This window comes from Leptomonas pyrrhocoris (assembly GCF_001293395.1).
Source record: "Leptomonas pyrrhocoris isolate H10 chromosome Unknown, whole genome shotgun sequence".
Classification (NCBI taxonomy): domain Eukaryota; phylum Euglenozoa; class Kinetoplastea; order Trypanosomatida; family Trypanosomatidae; genus Leptomonas; species Leptomonas pyrrhocoris.
The window spans coordinates 692,069-712,091 of record NW_015438361.1 but is presented as its reverse complement, the minus strand read 5'-3'; the positions used below and the strand labels follow the sequence as shown (position 1 = coordinate 712,091).

Below are 20,023 nucleotides of genomic sequence, written 5' to 3'. Positions count from 1 at the left end.
TTGGAAGTTGTGCTGTGTCTTGTGAGTGCTGCGGCGGTTTTGTGATGGTCGAGCTAGCCGAGAGAGACAGAGCAGGCTTCCCTTTAGTTCCATGAGGGAGAAATGAAAAAGAAAAGAACCGATGTTAGCAGTGCGTTACGTATTTAGCCTCAGCGACCGTTTTCCTGGCCTAAATGCCAGACTACATACTCCACGCTCCGATGCTTCTCTGTAGGTTTCCAGAAAAAGAAGGGGAAAAATGCGACATTGAAACTTCTTGCATCACCACACACTTAAGGGGTTCCTGCTCGTTTGCTGTTGCTGGCCGACATCGTCATGGTTACCGTCGCGGAGGACGCCCTCTGCTCTTCGCCTCCTTTGCACGCTCGAATTCACCCTTTGCCCACTTCACATTACTCTTCCTTGTTCCTTCTCGAATAGCTACAACCGCACGAATCCGCTTTGATCCTGTCATCATGAACGGTCACGGCTCCTGGGACGCCGCGGTGGAGTCGGCGGCGGACGCGAAGAAGAAGAAGGGTGGAGGCTTCCAGACCTTCGGTCTTGACAAGCCTCTTCTGGATGCCATCCTGAAACAGGGCTTCACCGTTCCCACGCCCATCCAGCGAAAGGCTATTCCGCCCATGCTGCAGGGCAACGACGTGGTCGCCATGGCCCGCACCGGCTCCGGCAAGACGGCTGCCTTCCTCATCCCCGCGCTTCACCTTCTCAAGACGCACGCGAAGATGGTCGGCATTCGCTGCCTCGTGCTGTCGCCCACCCGCGAGCTGAGTCTGCAGACGCTGCACAACGCCTTTGCACTGAACAAGTTTATGGACCTCCGCTTTGCCGCCCTCGTCGGCGGTGACTCGCTGGATCAGCAGTTTGAGCTGCTCGCGTCGAATCCAGATCTGGTGGTGGCCACACCCGGGCGTCTGCTGCATATTATGGAGGAGGCCTCGTTGCACCTCACCGCGGTGCGCTGCATCATCCTCGACGAGGCCGATCGTCTTTTTGAGCTGGGGCTGCAGCCGCAGATTGGTGCGATTATGCAGAAAATTCCAGAGTCCTGCCAGCGGGCCCTCTTCTCGGCCACGATGCCAAGCGTGTTGGCCGAGTTCACCAGCGCTGGCCTGCACAACCCCGTCATTATCCGCCTGGATGCGGAGATGAAATTGAGCGATCAACTGAAGCAGAGCGCGTTCCTCGTGCGCAACGATGAGAAGATCGCGGCGCTGATTGTGCTGCTGAAGCGCATCTTGCACGTCGGCGAGGCATCGTCGAACAACGCGCAGGCGCTCATCTTTGTGGAGTCGCGCTTTCACGTGGAGTTTCTGCAGATGATCCTAAACTCGTACGACATCCCCGCCAGCGCGGTGCACGGGCAGATGGACCAGGAGGCGCGCCGCCTCGCCGTGCGCAGCTTTGCGAAGCGGGAGACGAGCGTGATGGTGGTGACGGATGTTGCCGCACGGGGGTTGGACCTGCCGCTGCTGGACAACGTCGTCAACTTCTCCTTCCCCTTCAATCCGAAGCTTTTTGTGCACCGCGTCGGTCGTGTCGCCCGCGCCGGCCGGTCCGGTACGGCCTACTCCATCATGACCTTCGAGGACTTCCCGTACTACGTCGATCTCATGCAGTTCATTGGGCGACCACTGCAGTCTGCGGCGATGTCCGGCGATCTTCTTTTCACCCCCGACGACGGCTGCTACGGCCGGCTGCCGGAGGAGGATATTCAGTTGGAGCTGGACTTCCTGAAGCGTCTGCACGCAAATGACGTGGAGGTGCGCAACATGGCGAAAGTTGTTGAGAACGCGCACAAGAAGTTCAACCGCACCAAGAAGAAGCCGACGCACGAGGGTATTCAGGAGGCACGTAAGCCGCAATACGCGTTCGATCAGACGCCTCTGCATCCGCTGCTGTTGGAGCGGGTGGGCAGCACCCGCGTCCGCGCTGATGCGGCTCGCTTTGACCTGAAGCGCTTCAAGCCAAAGGAACTCTTTCTCGAGATGGGCACTAAGGAAAAGCTGTTTCAGATTCGCAACCCGGAAACCATGCAGTCGCTCTCGCGCGCCGCCAAGGTCGAGGAGGACGCGCACAACGTAGGCAGCCATCAACAGCGCAGCTCCTCGTCGTCCGCCGCCGTTGGCGCAGCAGCTGCCTCAGTGCCGGAGAAGAAACTGTCGTTTGCGGAGCGCATGTTGCAGCGCGCACAGGAGCGCAAGAAGCGCGAGCGCGACGGCAGCAACGCAGCGAACAGCGACGACGCCGTCATGAGCCTGGTCACCCACCCGCGTCAGGCGGCGCTGGGCGGACGCGACGCGGACACGCTGGAGACGGGCGCGTACCGAGATGAGAGCTTCTTCATGAACGTGGAGCGCATCGAGACGCTCGAGAACGCGCACTACTCCGTGAAGGACGCGACGATGGATATCACGGCTGAGACGGCTGAGGAGGCGGCGCAGCAGCGGCAGGTGTTCGCGTGGAGTAAGAAGAAGAACCGCTACGTCAAGATGCACGTCAACGATGCCAAGGCACTGCTGAAAGGCGTGAAGAACGAGGCAGGTAAAGCGATCAACTACAAAAACAAGCTGGACGCTTACTCCAAATGGGTGAAGAAGAGCAACATGCGCATCCAGGACGTGGGCGAGGAGGAGGACTTGGTGCCGCTGAAGCGTGCCAAGGCGGCAGCGCAGTCGATGCTGCCGCAGGAAGGGGAAGGCGAGGGCGACAGCGACTACGTGGACATTAGCAACCCGAACCAAGGCAAGAAACTGCGCATTGGTCGCAAGCAGAAGCGCCTGCCGAAGGACGGCCACGTGCGTTCGTTTGAAGAGATGGCCGTGCTGAAACGGAAGGCGGAAAAGGAGAGGAGCCGGCTTGCACGCAAGAAGCAAAGCGGCGGTGGTAAGAAAAAGAAGTAAGCCCTGTGTCAACTTGGCACGGTGGGTGCAAGGTGTCCTCGGTGCCTCGCTATTAACCTCTTGGCGGTAACCACAATCGCAGAACAGAAGTCTACGTCGCCCAACATAATTTAATCTCGCAATACTTTCTTTGTTCGATTAATGCTGAACCCTTTAATAGTAAAGTAACGAATGCAGGGTTGCTTCGGTGTGATTGGTTTTTGTTTTTCTCTTCTACCCCGGTGCGCGCCCGTTAATAAGCCGATATTCGCCGATTCTCCGCTAAAAGAAATGAGCATCACTTCTACAAAAAAAAAGAAGAAGTGATGTTCTTTTGATCTGAAGCGCAAAACCACGGCCGTGCTCTGATGTGTCAGAGACACCTCGCGAGACGTTTGTGTGCACATGCGCCTTTTTTTCCCATAGACCACTTTCGATCGGTTGAAAAAGAATTGGCTTGAAAGTGCATTGTATTTTAATATCTATGAAGTGTATAGACACTTTTTCCCCTGTGGAAAGGTCCGTGTGCTTACCGTTCTACTGTTTCTCTCTCGCTCTTGATGCCCTCCCCACTTCTTGACTTCACCAGCATCGCCGGTAGAATGGCTTGCCTGTTGCGCAGTCCTCAACACACTTCATTTACAGAGAGAGACGAGTAGCGCTGCACAGCCCTCTTGTACCCTACCGATCTTAGCTTTTGAGGGGCTATTGGTATATCTATACGTATATACGTATAACTGTATCAAGACAGATCGAAAATGGAAGGAGTGCACAGCTCTTCTCGACTGTGCGATCGATCAACAAGCAGGACGAGCTCATCGGCACTCAACGATGCGCGTCGCGGCAGCGTTCACTCACACAGCACTTCCTTGCTTCCCTACTCCACCGCCTCCGACGGCAGTGACTTCTTGTACAGTGAATTGAGCACCCTCTCGCGAGCCGTCTTGCACACATCTGAGGATGATGAGGCCGACCGTACCGCCCGCGAGAGCCGACCCGGCTGGCACCGTAGACGTTATGTTGACTCCACCGATGACGATCGCTATGAGCAGGACGAGAAAGACGGCGAAAGGCGCGACGACGAGGAGGGGGAGGGAGAGGCCTATCGAGAGGCAAAGCGCCACCAGAAGGAGGCCTCGACCAAAGCGGCGTCGTTCCGTTCATCCACTTTTCGCAGCGAGCACGGCTCGGGTTTCTTTACGACTGACCGCCGCAGTGGCTCCTTTGACTTGTACTCCCACCAGCGCGTTTCCCCCCGCAAAGGACCGGCCTTTTCCATGCAAAGCGCCGTGGACAACACGTGCGACGCTGTCTCGCCCTCCGCCAACACCTCACGACCTCTTCGACTGGGGCAGCGTCGTTTTTCTGCGTCCCGAAGCAGCCATTATGATGCGGACGATTTTGGTGGTGGTGGTGGCCGCGGCGAAGGCGCCGGCGGTGCCCAAGTGGTGAGTACGGGTCCGTCGCAGAGAAGCAGACGCACTTCACAGCCTCTCATGCTGCCCTCGATGATTGCGACCACTTCGGCGCGGGCGTCGATCTTCTCGGGCGAGTTCTCCGATCGCGCGTCGACGTCGTCCCCTATGGCGGTGGTCACGTCTCCATCATCGTCCCGGCAGCGCCGCTCTGCACTTGCGATGAGCGATGGAAGTGAATCGGGCGGGCAGCTGCGACCGCCGTCAAGGCGAGGCGGTGACGCGCCTGGTGCTGCCCCACGTGTGGACGAAGCGGACTGGCAGAAAGCAGGGCTCCCGTCTTCGTTGCCGGCCCCCAGTAGCGGAGACGATGCCAGTTATTCTCCTTCTCGCTCCGTGCAGGACCACGTGTGGCCCTATACGCAACCTTTTGAGGTGCGCCTCGTTATGACAGAGGTGCGGAAGCGCATCGAGTGGAACGACACGACGCGGCAGTTTCTGCTGCTCATTCCCCTCCTCTTCTTTGTAGGCTTCCTCGCCGCCTACAACACGAAGGCGATTCAAGCGGACTTGTTGGTCACGGAGTCGCAGCGACAGCTCTTCACGCGCACTCCCTTTCCTTCAGCGGTGACTGCACTCGAGCAGTTCCGGCAACAGAAGAATCTCGATGTACCGGTGAGTGTGCGGACCGACAGTCTCTTTGTGGAGATGCACACGCAGGCAGACTGGATCGATTTTTTTGCCGATGTCGTGATGCCGGGCATTTTTCAAGGTGTCGCGATGCTGCTGCATCCCGAGACGAAACTCGATGCCCGTGGCGATGTCGGACCCAATCAACAGAGCAGCGCGAACGACGGCGACGGCTGTTTTGCTGGGGATCGGTTTTGGTTCGACAGGCCTGGGTGCGTTGACTCCCTCGCAAACGGGGACCGGGAAGACGACAATGTGAAGTCGTTGCCGACCGCCGCGAAGGAACCACAAGCGTCAACATGGCCCGCTGCGTCGCATGCGGGCTTTAGCGAACCAAGCCTTGATGCACCCTTTCCTTCCCACAGCAACGTGAACCCTGATGACGACAGCCGCGGCGGCGGCAGCAACTCGGGCATCGGAAGCGGAAGACGCCGCTTTGCGGAGAACTACCTCTACGACAAGACGGTACTGGTAGGGCCTGCACAGAGCATCTACCTCGGTGCGATGCGGGTGCGCACGATACGCATGAAGCCTCACACGGCGAAGCTGCAGCGCCGGCTGTACCCCCGCGATTCGCAGCGCTTTCCATCGGATGCGTGGAGTCTCCATCACAACCGCGAGGACGAGGAAACAACGCCTGTGCGATGCCCCTCCATCACTTTGACGCACCCACTCACGAACGCCTCCGCGCCTCTGTACATCTACCGCGCCCCAGCGGCGAACGATCCGTACTGCGTGCCCACATTCAGGCGCTTCGGGACCTACCATTGTGGTGGCTACACCTTTGATGTGCCATTTCGCTCGTCCACGTGGGTCGCCATGCAGTACCGACAGGCCGTGCGCAACGTCTCGTGCTTCTTCGTGGACAACTGGGCGACGCGTCTCATCGCCATCGAGTTTTACACCTACACGCCAGACCACGACACCTTCCATTCGGTAAAGCTGTATACGGAGGTGCTGGCCGGTGGAAGCTACCACACCGACGCTGTCTATCGCAGCTTCCGCGTGTGGACGCCGGCGCGGACGGGGGAGCTTGTGTACGTCTCCTTCACCTGCGCGTATACCGTCTTTTACTTTGCGTGCTTGCTGAGCCGACTTCGGTGGCAGGTGCGACGGTTCGGGTGGGTTGCGGTGCTGCAGGACTGGAGCGCTTGGATGGATCTCATCGTGGTGACGTCCGTTGTTCTCTCCGTTGCCTACTTCTACGCATGGTCCCGCGTGTCAAGGAGAATCTATGCGAATCTGGCCATCCCAATGGTGTCGAGTTCGTATCCTTCGTATTTGGACTCGGTGCAGCGCTTGCACGACCAGTTCAACACGACCAACGCCTTGAGCGTCATCGTGTGCTTCGCGCGCCTTTTCTTCTGCCGCGCTCTCTTTCGCCCGTTCACGACCTTGGTGACGGCGTTGGACCTCAGCATACCAGCGATGTTGTCTATTGCCGTTCTCTACATGGTTATGGTGATTGGCTACGCGCTGGTCGGGCATGCCGTGTTTGGGCCCATCGGGGAGTGGTTCACCAACTTCGGCGAGGCCCTGTACGCGGTGCTGTCCTACTGGTACGCCGTCCCCCTCTTCGTCGCACCAGAGGAGGACGTGGCGAGGCAGTTCACGAGTTTCTTCTTTTGGTCGTTGACGGTTGGGGTGCTCAGCGTCACTGTGGCGCTTTACATCGCCGTGGTATCGCACTCCTTCGCCCGCGTTCGAGCCGTGTACGGCGTCACCTACGACGAGCCGTGGAGCCGGCGGCGTTTGGAGGCGTTTTGGGAGTGCTGCACATGGCCTCGCATAAAGCGCTTTCTTCGGAAGATGGCGCTGCTGTATCCCGAAAACGAATACCTCTTCCGCGTGTTGCAAAGCATGAATGCGGCGTACCGCGCTGGCGATGTGCGAGGCTGGGAGCGCCGCGGGGTTGTGTACGCTGATGAATCCCATACACCGCTGCGGCACAGAAGTAGTAGTTGGGGTGGTAGTACAACTTTGTCTGGACGAAGGGAAACGAGCTCCAACTCCTTCTTGTCTGGCGCAGGGGAAGACGACGGCAGGCACGTCGCGGTGCCAAACTTCATCTCGACAAGCTCTTCCATGAGCCCGATGAGCTTCAGTGACGACAACACAAAGCGACTGCGCACGTCGGATGACATCGTGGAGGGCCAGTCTGTTGGCCAGAGCGACGCGGCATCCGTTGCGGTGTCGCACGTGGGCAGCAACGCAAAGCAAGCGACACGGTTTTCTGCACGCCTCCGCGCGGCAACAGAGCACGCGACCTCTTCCGCGGCATCGACCGGTGCGGAGAACGCTGCACATGCGCGACGTTTAGCGGCTCTTGCGTTTTCAGCAGAGGAGACGCAGTCCCCGCTGCCTTCTGCGTCGCCTTTTCACTTTCGACGCGCAGCTGCGTCCAACAGGAGTAAATCGGCTCCACTGTCTCACCGCCGGAGCTCGCCTAACTTTCACAATCCAGTGCGACGCACCTCAGACGCACTTCGTGAGGTATACGAGGAGCTGCGCGACATCAACGTTGCCCAGCGGCACATCAACTTCTTTGACTGGTGCGACGTCATCCAACCCGACGTCTTTGTCAGCTGCGGCGGTGAGTCCTTCTTCAAGGAGTGGTGGAAGCACATGGCAGAGACGCAAGCGGACGTTTCGCGGACCCCGCAGCAGCAGGCGCGCCGCGAGCTTCGTGAGATGGTGGCCTTCGCGACGGAGCGTGAGGTGACCGGAGGAGTGGTGGGCATCGGTCACCTCGAACGCACGCTCTCGCGGCTCGAGTCACATGTGGATTCTCTTTTACAAAACGTCTCCCGGCGGTGATGCTGTGTGAGGGTCTCGTTATAGCGAAGGACTCTTACTCGAGTAACCCCCACTTGAGGCGAACCTTATTCATTCCTCTGTGTATGATTCTCCTGCTGATGTTTGTTTTAGTTGAAGCACCGTGAAACTCCTTCGCACGTGCGTGACTGGAGGAGTAGCAGGAACAGAAAGAAAATGAATGCAACGAACGATTAGTTTGGAACAATGTAACGATACATTCAAGAAGCTTCATTATGGCCTCTTAAAATACGGAGCTAACAGGGTCTCCGCGATGTGTGTGTGTGTGTGTGGGTGGGGGGGTGTGTTTGCTGCCATCCGTCTCCTGGTGTGAGGAGTTTGACGTTGAAAAATGCTTGAAAGACGGTGATGATGGGAGTTTTCGCTAACGGCGTTTATGCTTGCCCGCTGTTTTGTTGTTGTTTTTCTTTCTGCTGGTGTTCTTTGTTGCTGGCCTATTGTCATCTCTCTTCTGCTGAATTCCCATGTTTCACTATTATTTTCTGTTCCCTAATGCGCTCTGCTCTTCTCTGCTATCGTGCGTAAAAACTTCCAAACGTACTACCCTCTACACGGACTATTATTGATATTCGTCTTTTACAGTCTCAAAGGAGTTAGGATAACATATTCCTATAACGATAAATTTGTTTATAAGTAAATATCAAAAAATCCAAAAGGTATCACAGACGTTAGAAGACGCAGTCACCATATTGGCTGCTTTGTTTACTCGTTATTCCCACACACTTCTCTATATGTATCAGCCATATTTTCTGTATTCTTTCTTTTTTCGAGGTACTGTTCGCACCGACTGACGCACTTGTTTACTAAACTACGCTCTAGGTGCCGCGCATGTAACGCTGAGATCGTGGTAAACGTCATTGATACCCTTCCAACTTCTTGTATACGACGTTCTTTTCTCATTGCGGCAGCTGCGCTTTCTATAAAACAAAAACCTTTCTTTATATATATATATTTTCTCCTCCTCCTTTTTAAAAAGTTCTCAATTTGCGAGAAGTAGCTCGTTACGAGCTGGCAATTTTTTTTTTCCCTGTACGTGTGTGTGTGTCTTTGCTCGCAGCTCCAAGCGAAACAAACAATAGAATTTGCTCTTGTGTCACTCGGACGCAAACCATTATTTATTAAACTCTTTTTCTTCTCCCTCTTTTCTTTTTATTACTATTACTTGAAAACTCAACAGACTGTTCTTTGTTTGTTTCGTCCAAACGAGCGTTCTCGAAACTTTTGGAATCCTCCGAAGTGAGAGAAAGCGCTTCGCTGACTGTTTGGCGGTGATTTACATGAACTATCGATTCTCGTTTTTACCTTTTTCTTCTTTGGTTTCCACACCTATTAAATTCGGTCTTTGTTTGTTTCGCTGGCGGTTTTTTTTTCTGATCTCGCTTCTTGCTGCCAGCCTTGAAGCAGCTACTCATCTTTACTGTAAACGGTGCTGTGTCTGCACGTCCTTACTAGTCACCGACTACAAATTCAACGAAAGAAGACGTTTTTTTCCAGCTGTCCTTAGAAGGTTATTCCTTTTCTTATTTCTCCTCCTTCTTTTTTGCTTCCAGTTTCCAGTTTGCTGATTACTGGGACGACTCAGCAGCTGCTTTCTCTTCTTCGCCGTTTCGATTGTTCTTTCTACTGTTATTGTTATTGTTGTTGTTCTTCACGCTTCTCTTCTTTGTGTTTGTTCTCGCAACTGTGATCAGCGCCGTTTTGTTGTCCGTGAACTATCACCGTTTTCTACCGCTCTCTATTTTCATCTGGTACAACTTCTACGTTGAGCTTTATGCGGCTAAGAGAAACCACTATTTTGCGTCGTAGTAGTAGTAGTAGTAGTAGTATCGTTTAGGTGGACGTGCGTGTCCGTTGAGGCGCCAAAACTCGTCTCCGCACTGCAATTTGGAAAAAAGAGGGTTTAAAAGGAAAGGGATTAAGACCGCGTCTGATTGACGTTACCGTGGTGGTTGAACTGGTGCGAGCAGTGTGTGTAACTTCACAGGGAAAGACGTGTGAGATTGATTTCCTTCCTTTCCTATGCGTGTGTGTGAGCGAGGGTGTTTTTTTTTCCTTTCTGTGTGTGTGTGAAAGACACTATCGTTTCTCTTTGTGTTGTTATTGTATTGTAACGAGCACGTGGGAGTGAGCAGGTTTCGATTTAACTCTTCATTTTATTTTATCTCTCTCTCTCTCTTGGGTGATACCGACGGTTTCGTCCAGCTTTGATTTGTGGTGGAGTGCTCTCCTTCGTAGACGCGGAAGATCTCAATTTCCGATTTCGCCGGAACACCGTGGAGGCAGCTCGTTTGTCTTCGTGGTTCTTCCCGCCCAGATGAGCGCCTTTGACACCCAAAGTCCCTTCTCCAACCGGCGGGTGTCGCATTTTGCCACCCCGACTCGCCGCAGCAGCCCCTTCGCTACCGCCGACGCCGAGCTGTCCGCCATCACCGCTGGCTGCGCGGATCGCGGCCGCTGCCGTGACGTGCCCAGCGCGCGGTGCGACGTCCGCACCTCGAACTGCACCCCTGTGCGAGCAGCGGCAGAAGATGTGTCTGCAGCGCACAAGCAGCGCGGTGCGACGTCGCCTGTGACGGTGCGGGCTGCGGTACGTCAAATGGCTGTATCGCCGCGTTGCCGTCGCTGCACCGGGCCGGCCTTCGCCGAAGTGGACGTCCTCTGTGGGTCGCCGCGTGTACATCTCGCCCTCCCGCCGTTCCGGTGTGGTCATGGCCGTAAGGCGTCGCAGTTCGGTGAGCTCAACTGCGCGTTGGTGCTGCAAGACAGTCACGCTGATTTCCACGTAGTGAAGTCGCCCCTCCCCGACCTCGAGGACCGCAGCGCGAGTGAGCCGAAGACGACGGCTTCATCCCTCTCCATGACGCCGACGGAGCCGAACATTGCGTCGCCCACGTCTAAGCACCCTTTCCTGTGCATCGCATCGGAGTCACTCGCCGTCGAGGAGGGAAACTCCAGCGTCAACAGCACCAAGAGCCTTCGTTCACCTAACTCGCCCTCCTTCAGCTTCTTCGCTGCAGTGAGTGAGAAGCGCAACTCGCGAGGGCTGGCGATGAAGCTGGACAGCGCAAGAAACGCCGGGGAGCAGCCGTCGGTGGTGAGCCCGCCCTACTCTGCGCCGCGCCCGGGACAAAGCCCATGGAATGACACGACGGCCGCTAGCCTGAGCAGCAGCGCACTCCCAGCGGAGGTGAATGTCTTCTCGCCTCTCCGCTTTGACTCCCGCGCTGCTCCTTCGATGCAGTCACAGGGACTCTCCTCCGTCAGCCCATCCCACCACTCCTCCATGCGGCTTCTGCCACCACCTGGGTGCTCCTCGCAGTGGCACCTCGAGGACGGCAGGGACATCTGGGCCCCCGATGTGGGCGCCTCTCAAGATCACGCACGTGATGCCGTGATGCAGCAACGGCTTCTGCACGCGTTTTTGGCCGTTCTCACGCGCGAGACCGCAGAGCAGGAAAGCGAGGCGCAGTGCCTGCGGTGGCGTCGCCTCAGCGGCGTTTTGCGGCAACTGGTTCACGTTCTTCTGCGTCTGCCGCTGCGTATTCTCACGCAGCTGTGCGTTCTCTGCCCACGGAAGGTAGCGAGTAGCATACCGCTGCAGTGCTTTTCGAGGCGAGGCGTATCTGCCGCCTCGTCATAAATAGCAGCTGTGCACGCGTGCGTGCTTGAGGTTTGTTGCCTGCTGATTGTTGTTGTTGTTTTTGCGTTGATGCTGTTGACATAGTTTTCTTTTCTTTTTCTTGCAAGTACTTTACGTTTTGTTTCTTTTTTTGTTTGTTTGAAACCATTTCCTTTCCCAAAGCTGTTGCTACGAATGGGTGACAGGATATTTTATCAGGTTGACTGGGTGAGCCATTGCGTCATTTTGCATGGTGAGCTGTTGTTTCTGTTTTATTCCATTACCGTCTCTTTTTCTCAAAGATTACTTTTGGTTTCCCCTTCGCCGCTTCGCAATTGCGAAGGGTGGAAAACAAACACGCGCAGGAGAGTAGCAAAGTAAACGACGCCAATCATCGGAAAGTGCCGTCATACAATATTTTCTTCTGTGTGCAGCCACCCATTTTTGTTCTTCTCTTCTTTCATTTGCGCAGTCTAACATTTTCATGTTTTGTTGTCGTTTTCTCGGCCCATTGTAAACCCGCTGAAGCCGTCGTTGTCGTAACGGGCCAGCCAACAAAAATAGTTGACGCCGGAGAAAAAAATAAAATTGAACGGATAGAAATGCGCGTTGCGCAGCAACGCCTCAAAGGGAAATATTATTTTTGAAAAATAAAAACTGCATGTACAGTTGTGTCTCAACTTCGTGCTCGTAGAACTCAAGGCGGAAGCAGATATAAAAGGAAAAAATGGCTGCTAATTGTAGCGGACTTCAAAAGAGCTCTTTCTTCTTTTCTTTGTACATATTGGGTTTCTGCGTTTGATGTAACTGCGACAGTTTGCAGGTACGTACAGTGATTTATGTGAACAGAGAAGTCGCCCTATTATCCTTTGCACGGTGTTCTTCGCAGCACGCTCATGCAGTTGTTGGTGTTCTTCACCGATTCCACCAGTGGTGAAGCAAGCGTTCCACGTACCCCTTAGCTCTTCCTCGTTCTCTCGCGATCGTGGAGTACGGAACACCTGATCCTTGTGCTCGCGATAGTATTTTTTGCTTGTTTGTTTGTGGGTGTGTGCCAAAACCATTATTTTTTGGTCTGTCCTTGTGTGATGGGCCAAGAGCCTTCCCTGTTTTGCTTTCTTATTATTATTTTCATGAAGAGTCTCCTTTTTCTTTGAAGCTACATCTCAATTTGTTAATAGCGGCAGCTTATTTTATTATTTTTATTAATCGCTAACTGCCTTTTTAATGTACCTCTAATGTTACTGTAAAAAAGGCTAGTGTTGAATGTGTGGTAATAGAAACGCTGCTCTGAGTGACGAACTGGGTTTTGGCGTCTGCGTCTCCATTGCGGTGCTGCGTGTTGACCGTTTTATTGTTTCTCTCTCCCTCTTTAAAGGATCAACAACATCATCAAGGAGTCATGCTTCATTGCTCGGTCTTTTCTGGTTAGTTTGTGCGGATATACGTGCGAACCCTACTGGAACTCCTCTTCACTCAGCATGGTAAGCGTTAGCGCAACGGACTTACTGCATCTTGATGCGGTAGTGACCTCGCAAACTGAGCCATCAACTTTTCCTTTCTTTGTATTGTTATCGGACACTATGCGCATCAAAGGTAACACCGAAACAGTCGTATTCTTCTCGTCGTTGTTTTCACAACGTTACTGTCGTGCTCTTTCTTTTTCTCTTTTGCGATAGACGTATGTGTGTGTTGGGGAGTGTGTCCCTTTGTGGTGTTGTGTTTGTTCACTACCGATAAACCTAGCGGATCTATGTAGCGAAGTGGCACTTGTAGTGCTCCATACATATAAATATATTTTCCGAATCTGCTAGATTGTTTTTCGCAATCTCTCCCTCAACTTAGGTGTGTTCTGCGCTGCGGAGTTTTCTCCGCTTCTCTTGCTGTGTCTCCCCAGGGGACCCTTTTTTCCCTTCATTTTCTTTGAATCCATGATGCTGAGAGACAGACGTTACGCACCTTCACGCCTTTCTTTTCTATCCTCCACTTATACATATATCGCTCAAAGTGGAGCAGCGTGCTTTTGCATGAAAGAGAGCTATGGGTACGCTATATAGTCAATAAACGCGTTCATTTGTGTGTGTGTGTTTTACGCCACTAAACGATAAAATATATCTCTGCCATACCGATCCCAGTTTGCGCCCCGTTGGAACACTGTTCGTTACTCTTGGGTGGTGCTTCGTTTTTTGTTTTCTCATTTTATTAATTGTGTTCTTCTGCTTGTCGATCTTCTTTCAAACATCATCTCTCCACGCGAGACAATGCTGTGATCGTGGACACACACTCGTACAATACAAGTACGGCTCTATACTCTGCAGCTTCGTTGTTCGTAAGTAGTTTGGACTGTGTGGTCACGCCTTTGCTCAATAAATGAAAATGTCCATAAAAATATGTTCCTGTTTCTTCCTTTACATTACGTCATCATTGATCTCTTTACCTTGCTCTCCTTTGTTTTCCTCGGCTATATCTTTTTATTCCTATTTGGTGTTGCCGTGGCTTTTGAATTAAGGAAAAAGAAAACGCTATAAAGGTGGTCGAGGGTGGCGAATGAAAGATACGTCCTCCACGTTGCAGAGACGCACACGTGTGCTTGTTCGTGGGACATTTGTGATCGCCTTTGTGCGTGCGTGTGGTCGCCTTCACCGTTTACGCGTCGAGGCGGTTGTTTTGTGAATGCAAAGAAACTGAAAAGAGGAGTCCGAGCTGCGTTGTACACTTTTTTGTTTGTTTTACGTGGGAGAGTCTTCTTTTCCGTATCTCGTTGTTTTGCGGTGGATGCTGCTTTTACCTCTTGGTCTTTTGAAGAGGACGCAGCCCGGCCAAGTTGGGAGGTTATTTGTCGTGGTAGCGCGAGACTCGCTGGGATATTCATATTTTTCCCCCTCTTTTGCCCGTCTTCACCCCCTTTCTGTTTTGATGAAAATTGTCATCGTTACTCCCCGGGGCCGAACGATTATTGGTGCGTGAGCGAGGGGGCTAGATCGTCACTTCTTCCGTTTCCTCCCGTCGCCCCAGTGCTGTTAACTTTAAGGTTGATTTTTGCTCTCTTCTCTCTTCTTCGGTTTATAAAATTATGTTATAGATAACGTATCGTGGCTGCCACGATTCTCACAGTGGATGGTGTTCTTTAAATAGCAAGCTTTCCTTTTTACTGTCGCGGTTGTTGTTGGGAGAGAAGCTGCATCGTCCCGTGGAACTTGCTCTGTAGTTTCGTGTGATTTATCACTGCATGCAGCTGCATTGTCCTATCTGGAAATATATATATATGCTTTCCTTCCTCTTTGGTCAAATGAGAGAGTACCTGCTTTTGGGTGTCGGCCCCCCCCCCCCCGACATACACACGCAACAGCTTTGACTAAGCGTTGTGTAAAAAGAGTTCTCTTCACTTTTTTTCCGTTTCTCAAAAGACGGCTGAGCTCTGGCTCAAACGCCTCTCTTTTGTATTTTTCCCTTGTGGTCCTCTTCAGTTACATATTATCCGGATATGTTTCTCCCTTTCTTGTTTCTGAATAGGTAGTAGCGTAAAACATAAATTAGATGCCCGACGACAACGCAAAGCATCTTCCTTCGGACGGTACACAGCAAGCCACTGGGCTCACAGTGCCTTGACTGCAATGTTTGGACGGATTTATGCGCGTGTGGTTGTCTTCTCGTCTTCCGCCGTGCAGCTTTGCTGAAGGGAAAGGGAGATGCATCTCCTCGAAGCCGTGTTCGCGGCTCCATTGTGCGTAACGGAGTTTTACCTCGCATAGGGAGTAGTTTCAGGTGAATGAACGCTGCAGAGCCGTGCTGTGTGGCGTACGAATCCAGTTTTCAGGAACAACGACAAGTGTATATCTTTGTACGCTTCCTTTCTCTACCTTCCCCCTCCCTCCTCGCGTTTCCTTTTCGTGCTGGCGTTCACATTCCATTTCTTTGCCGGAGATTTAAAGAGCGAACGATAGAGCGGTGGCGAAGCCTTGTACTGCAGTTGAGCGGAACACACCCTGACGGATAAAAGGCATCAGCCGGTCTTTCATTTGGGCTCCAGTTTACCGGGACCAGCACATGCATAAAACCAAAAAGCCATTATTGCACATTCCTTAGTATTCTTGACCCCCCAAAAGAAAAGTGGCGCTCACACGAAACATGCAGGTCGGCAGTCACTCCGGCAGGGCTCCGGTACCAGCAGCAGCATCCTCCGCGAGGCCCCACCGATCGCCACCAAAGCAAAACAGACCGCAGAAGCGGCGCAAATCCTCTCCTCGCCAGCGGACAGCTTCTCCGGCTGTCAAAGCCGCGTCGATATCCGCCGCTGCACGCGAGATGGATAGCGCAAGTCTGGCGGACTTCACTCGCAGGAATGAGGAGGCGATGCAAGCGCTGCGGAGCGGCGACGGCGGCACCAGTCGTCGCATCTTAACCTCCCTCCTCCCCGAACTGCGGAACCGACTCGTACAGGTTGAGTCGTCCAATGCGCGGGCGGCGCCGGACGAAGTCGTCGTGCAGTCGTGGCGGTTGGTGTACGCGTTGACCTTAAACAACTACGGCTGCCAACTGCGCCGCGACGGCCAACGCGACGGTGCGCTGCAGCAGTTTATGCTCGCGAAGGAGGTGGAATCGACGGTGTTCGGCAAGCCGTCGTGCTCCACCATGCTGAACCTCTCCGCGGTGCTGCTGAGTAAAGGGGAGGTGAAGGAGGCGTTGAAGATTGCGACGGAGTGTGCGGCGGCGGCGCAGGACGGGGAGCCAGTGCTCTTCATCACTGCCCTCCACAACTTAGCGGTGGCGCTGGGTCAGCAGTCCAGTGAGCGCAGCCGCAGTGCAGCGCTGCCGACGATGTTGCAGGCGCTACGAGAGGCGCAAGCAGCACTCGGCGAGCAGCACCCGACGACGAAAATGCTGAAAGAGAAGTGCGGACTTACATCGCAGTGGATCAACTCTTCTGCCGCGGTCACGCCTTCACAGCCGGAGGGGTCATCGACGCTGCGCAGCAATCAGGCGCCATCCACGGTGCCATCCCAGACGCCGCCACCAGTGGAGCAGGCGCCGGCAGGGTTCTCCTCGGCACAGGAACGTGCACGGGCTGCGCTGTACACCTTGAATTTCGGTCAACCTATTGCCATGCCGCGACCTGCTGCGGTAGACAACGCTACGGTAGACGCGACTTCGACTAAACTCGAAGACACCGCAAAGGTTGCACGCCGGACTTCTTCGCCGACTCTAGCGGACCGCACCGTTCGCGGGTCGTTGGAAAAAACAGGGCAAAAAGATGTCTTGTCGGCTTCGGGTGGGAGCCAACTCACTCCCACGTGTGTGGAGAAACGGGCTGACGACTGTGCGTCGTGTGGCGTTGACGCGTCAACCCATCAAAGCTCGAAAGGGGCTGACGATGACGGTGATGGACCTCGTCGCGACAGCAACGTGGCCGCCTCCGTCGATGCCCTCTGCCTCGACTCCGCCCACCTCTCCGCGGCTGACCTCCGCCTCCCTGACGAGGGCCTGGAAACGGTACTGCAGGAGCCGTTTCGCCCCTCCGTTCTGAGTCTCAACCAGCATCGGGCTACCACGTTACGCGAGCTGTGCGGTAGGGAGGAAAACGGTAGCGTGGTGTACCCATCCTTTTTGCGCTTCAGTGCCCCTCTTCCTCCGTCGCCCCTCACGGCTTCCAACGCAACGACGCATGTTCTACCGACAACGCAGGCGTCTGCCCTCTTCGAATCCCCTTCCACGGAAGGAAAAGGTTCGGCCCGCAATGCCAACGTGTTTGCGCAGACCCTTCCCGTTGACGCGCACGCACCCCGTCCTGCGCGCGGCAGCAGCAGCACCACCCCAGCTCCGCACTCCACCGATAGGCGGGAGAAGGAGCGCACGTCTCTCTTCGCCACGGCGCCTGCCGTTCCATCAGCGGCAACCGAATACGCAACGGGGTCGCCGCAAACGCCCGCGTCCGCCAGGAGCAGCACCAACAACAGCTGCAGCAACAGCGGGCGGAAAACGCAACCGCCAGGTCGGCACACCCTGTTTGGCCAAAGCAGCAACAGCAGTCGACGCCCGGACAGAGCGGCCCAGCGGCAGGCAGCGCTGGCAGAAGAGGAGGCGTACCGGCGCAAGATGAAGGCGGAAGAGGCCGCGGCGTCGGCGACAAACGCCTTCCAGCAGGGCCTGAAACGGGTGGAGGAGCGCACGCAAACCCGCGCCGCCGGCGTCATTCAGCGGGCGTGGACGCAGTGGTGGAGCTCAGTCGGGCAGCCGCGCCGCCACGTGCAGTTGCGGCGCCTCCAGGAGCTTCAGCGCCGCCGCCGCGACCGCCTCGCCTTCGCCGCTGCCACGGGAAAGAAGATCACGACGAAGCATCACACCGTCACGGTGCCGCCGCCGCCGTCGCAGCAACACGGCCGAATTGCCAACTACGTGGTGCCGGCGGTGGTGGTGCGATGTGCGAGGAGGTGGAAAGATCGCACGGCGTGTGTGCGCGGTGCGGCGCGACTCACTGGCTGTTCAGTTGATCCGCAACTGCACGAAGCCGATCTGCACAAGCGCATTTGTCAACTGCAAGCTCTGTGGCGCGGTGCCTTGCAACGTCTGCGTGACAACCAGACAAGGCAGAAGAAGGCATCCGAAAACACGCAGAGGGCAGACGCAGAAGCCCGGGACTACGCTGCCATGATCGTGCAGTGCACCTTTCGACGCTATGCGGCCCGCCAGGCGCGTCGGCGATTGTACGAGGAGCGCTACAACGCGCCTGCTACGAGGATTCAGCAGTGGCTTCGTTGCACGTGGGCCGATCAGCGACAACGCGGGGTCGATGCGCCGACGCTGCGGAGACAGCACGCCGCTGCGCTGGACATTCAGCGGGTGTGGCGCGGCTATGAAGGACGCATTCGGTTCCGCATGAGAGAGCTGCGGCAGCGGATAGATGAAGCGAACCCCTACGCACTGTCGATCGAGCGCGGCGACACAGAAGAGAAATCAGCTTCTCAAAGCGAGGCCCCCGCTACGCAGCAGCGGTTGGAAAGCGATTTGAGTGCGGACGAGCACCGTATCTCGGCTGCGGAGGACACGGACGCTCTCACGCAGGAAAGCGTTGCGCCTCAGCCTTGCGCTTCCGCGGCTGCACTCTCTGCGCGCGCAGACGAGTACGAGTCCCAATGTCGTGCCCGCGGCGGTGCGGTGCAGCATCTGCTTGACGAGGAGCGAGACCGCTTCCACATTCCCCTCTTTGTGGAGACAAGGGCAGCGAAGGAGCGGACGGCGTGGCAGGAGGCGATCCGGCAACTCCCTACAGACGTGCTACGACGGCGCGCAGCGTTCAACGCGCAAATCGACGCGGAGCAGTCTAACTTCGTACGCGCGCGGTCGGCGCGAGTAATTCAGCGCGCGTTTCGGCTGTGGCGCGCAATGCTGCACGACGATAGCCGTGACACGCGTCTCTTACAGTACTCTTTGCGCCGTTATCAACAACAAGAGCTAGGCCGCGCGGTGGAGCGGAAGCAGCAAGAGCGTGACTTTGACCGTGCGGTGGAGCTCTACGGTGATACAACTCTGCCGATGCGCGAAGAGCGGGAGCGGGCGGCTACCGCCCTGGCCACCGCTGCTGCCGCAGCACCAGATGTTGACCACAATTCGAATCCACCTGCGTCGGCGGAGCAAGACCAAAGAGAACTCACCTTTTCGCAGCCTGCCGTGTTGAGTCGTGCCATCCGGTCTCAGCAGCGACGGGAGCAAGAGTCGCGGCTCCATCGTGATGAGCGGCTGCTGGCGCTCACACACGCGCATAACTCTGCGCATCTGCGGGAGGGACCGGAAGAGTGTAAAGCTCGAGTGGGCACCACCTACGAGCACCCCTATTACGTTCCGTACGTCAACGAAGAACACCGGCGAACGCTCGGCATCGATTAAAGAAGTTCACGTTTGGGGGACCAATGTTCGTTCTTGTGGCGAAGGAGAAAAAACACCCAACAATCAAGATAAGTTTGCTTTTGAGCTCGCGAGGTGAACTTTATTCCTAGTAGAACCCTTTTCCTCACTTGGGGGGAGGGAGAGGAAAGGGGGGGGGGGGATAAACCAACAAAATGTGTGTGTGTGTTTTACCTGTATAGCGGCGTTTACAATGTATAATAGTACCAAGGGCGACAAGCGGAGTGATACTGTCGCCCCTGCTGCCATCTCCGTGCTTCCGTTTACGAGTATATATATTTGTTCCTTCTTGTTTGTATGTATGATAAAAGAAATGTGGAATTGCTGTACCGATTGGAATGTATTCTTCTTGGGTATTATATGATTACCGTTGACACACGCGTACGTGTTTGTGTCTCTCTGTGTGTGTGTTTCTCCTGGCTGACGGTAACACAATCGGTTCATAACAACATTCAAATGCTGGAGGTAACGACCAGCGTGGAAAAAGGCGGGCTAAATAGTGTGGGCCGCAACTCGTGTGAACACGCTGATGCTTTGTAAATGCCATCCCTCACACTCCGCAGTTTCGTCTGAAAGAGTGGAATGGTAGTGGATAATAACAGCAATAACAACAGCTTTTACACGGACTTTGCGGCCGCATTACTACTACCCTCTCCTCTGTTCCCCTACGCTTTTTTCTCCCT

The 20,023-nt window shown here is 54.9% G+C and overlaps 4 protein-coding genes across 5 annotated transcripts; all 4 read left to right on the top strand.

Moving 5' to 3' along the window:
• Positions 1-419: 419 nt before the first annotated feature.
• Positions 420-2,903, top strand: ABB37_03356 (putative ATP-dependent RNA helicase; the record flags this gene model as incomplete). The annotated part of the gene is made up of 1 exon (XM_015800675.1): positions 420-2,903. Exon 1 carries the CDS (start codon positions 456-458, stop codon positions 2,901-2,903), a length of 2,448 nt encoding a protein of 815 aa, XP_015660682.1. The 5' UTR covers positions 420-455.
• A 567-nt stretch (positions 2,904-3,470) lies between these two features.
• ABB37_03355 (hypothetical protein) lies at positions 3,471-7,804 on the top strand (the record flags this gene model as incomplete). The annotated part of the gene is made up of 1 exon (XM_015800674.1): positions 3,471-7,804. Exon 1 carries the CDS (start codon positions 3,641-3,643, stop codon positions 7,802-7,804), a length of 4,164 nt encoding a protein of 1,387 aa, XP_015660681.1. The 5' UTR covers positions 3,471-3,640.
• Positions 7,805-8,403: 599 nt separating this feature from the next.
• On the top strand, positions 8,404-11,462 carry ABB37_03354 (hypothetical protein; the record flags this gene model as incomplete). Its single annotated transcript, XM_015800673.1, has 1 exon — positions 8,404-11,462. Exon 1 carries the CDS (start codon positions 10,137-10,139, stop codon positions 11,460-11,462), a length of 1,326 nt encoding a protein of 441 aa, XP_015660680.1. The 5' UTR covers positions 8,404-10,136.
• Positions 11,463-15,364: 3,902 nt separating this feature from the next.
• ABB37_03353 (hypothetical protein) lies at positions 15,365-19,322 on the top strand (the record flags this gene model as incomplete). Of its 2 annotated transcripts, none has more annotated exons than XM_015800672.1 (1): positions 15,365-19,322. In XM_015800672.1, exon 1 carries the CDS (start codon positions 15,570-15,572, stop codon positions 19,320-19,322), a length of 3,753 nt encoding a protein of 1,250 aa, XP_015660679.1. In that variant the 5' UTR covers positions 15,365-15,569. The 2 variants fall into 2 exon arrangements, with proteins under 2 accessions (XP_015660679.1, XP_015660678.1); XM_015800671.1 differs by having other exon boundaries at positions 15,373-19,322.
• Between the last annotated feature and the right edge of the window lie 701 nt (positions 19,323-20,023).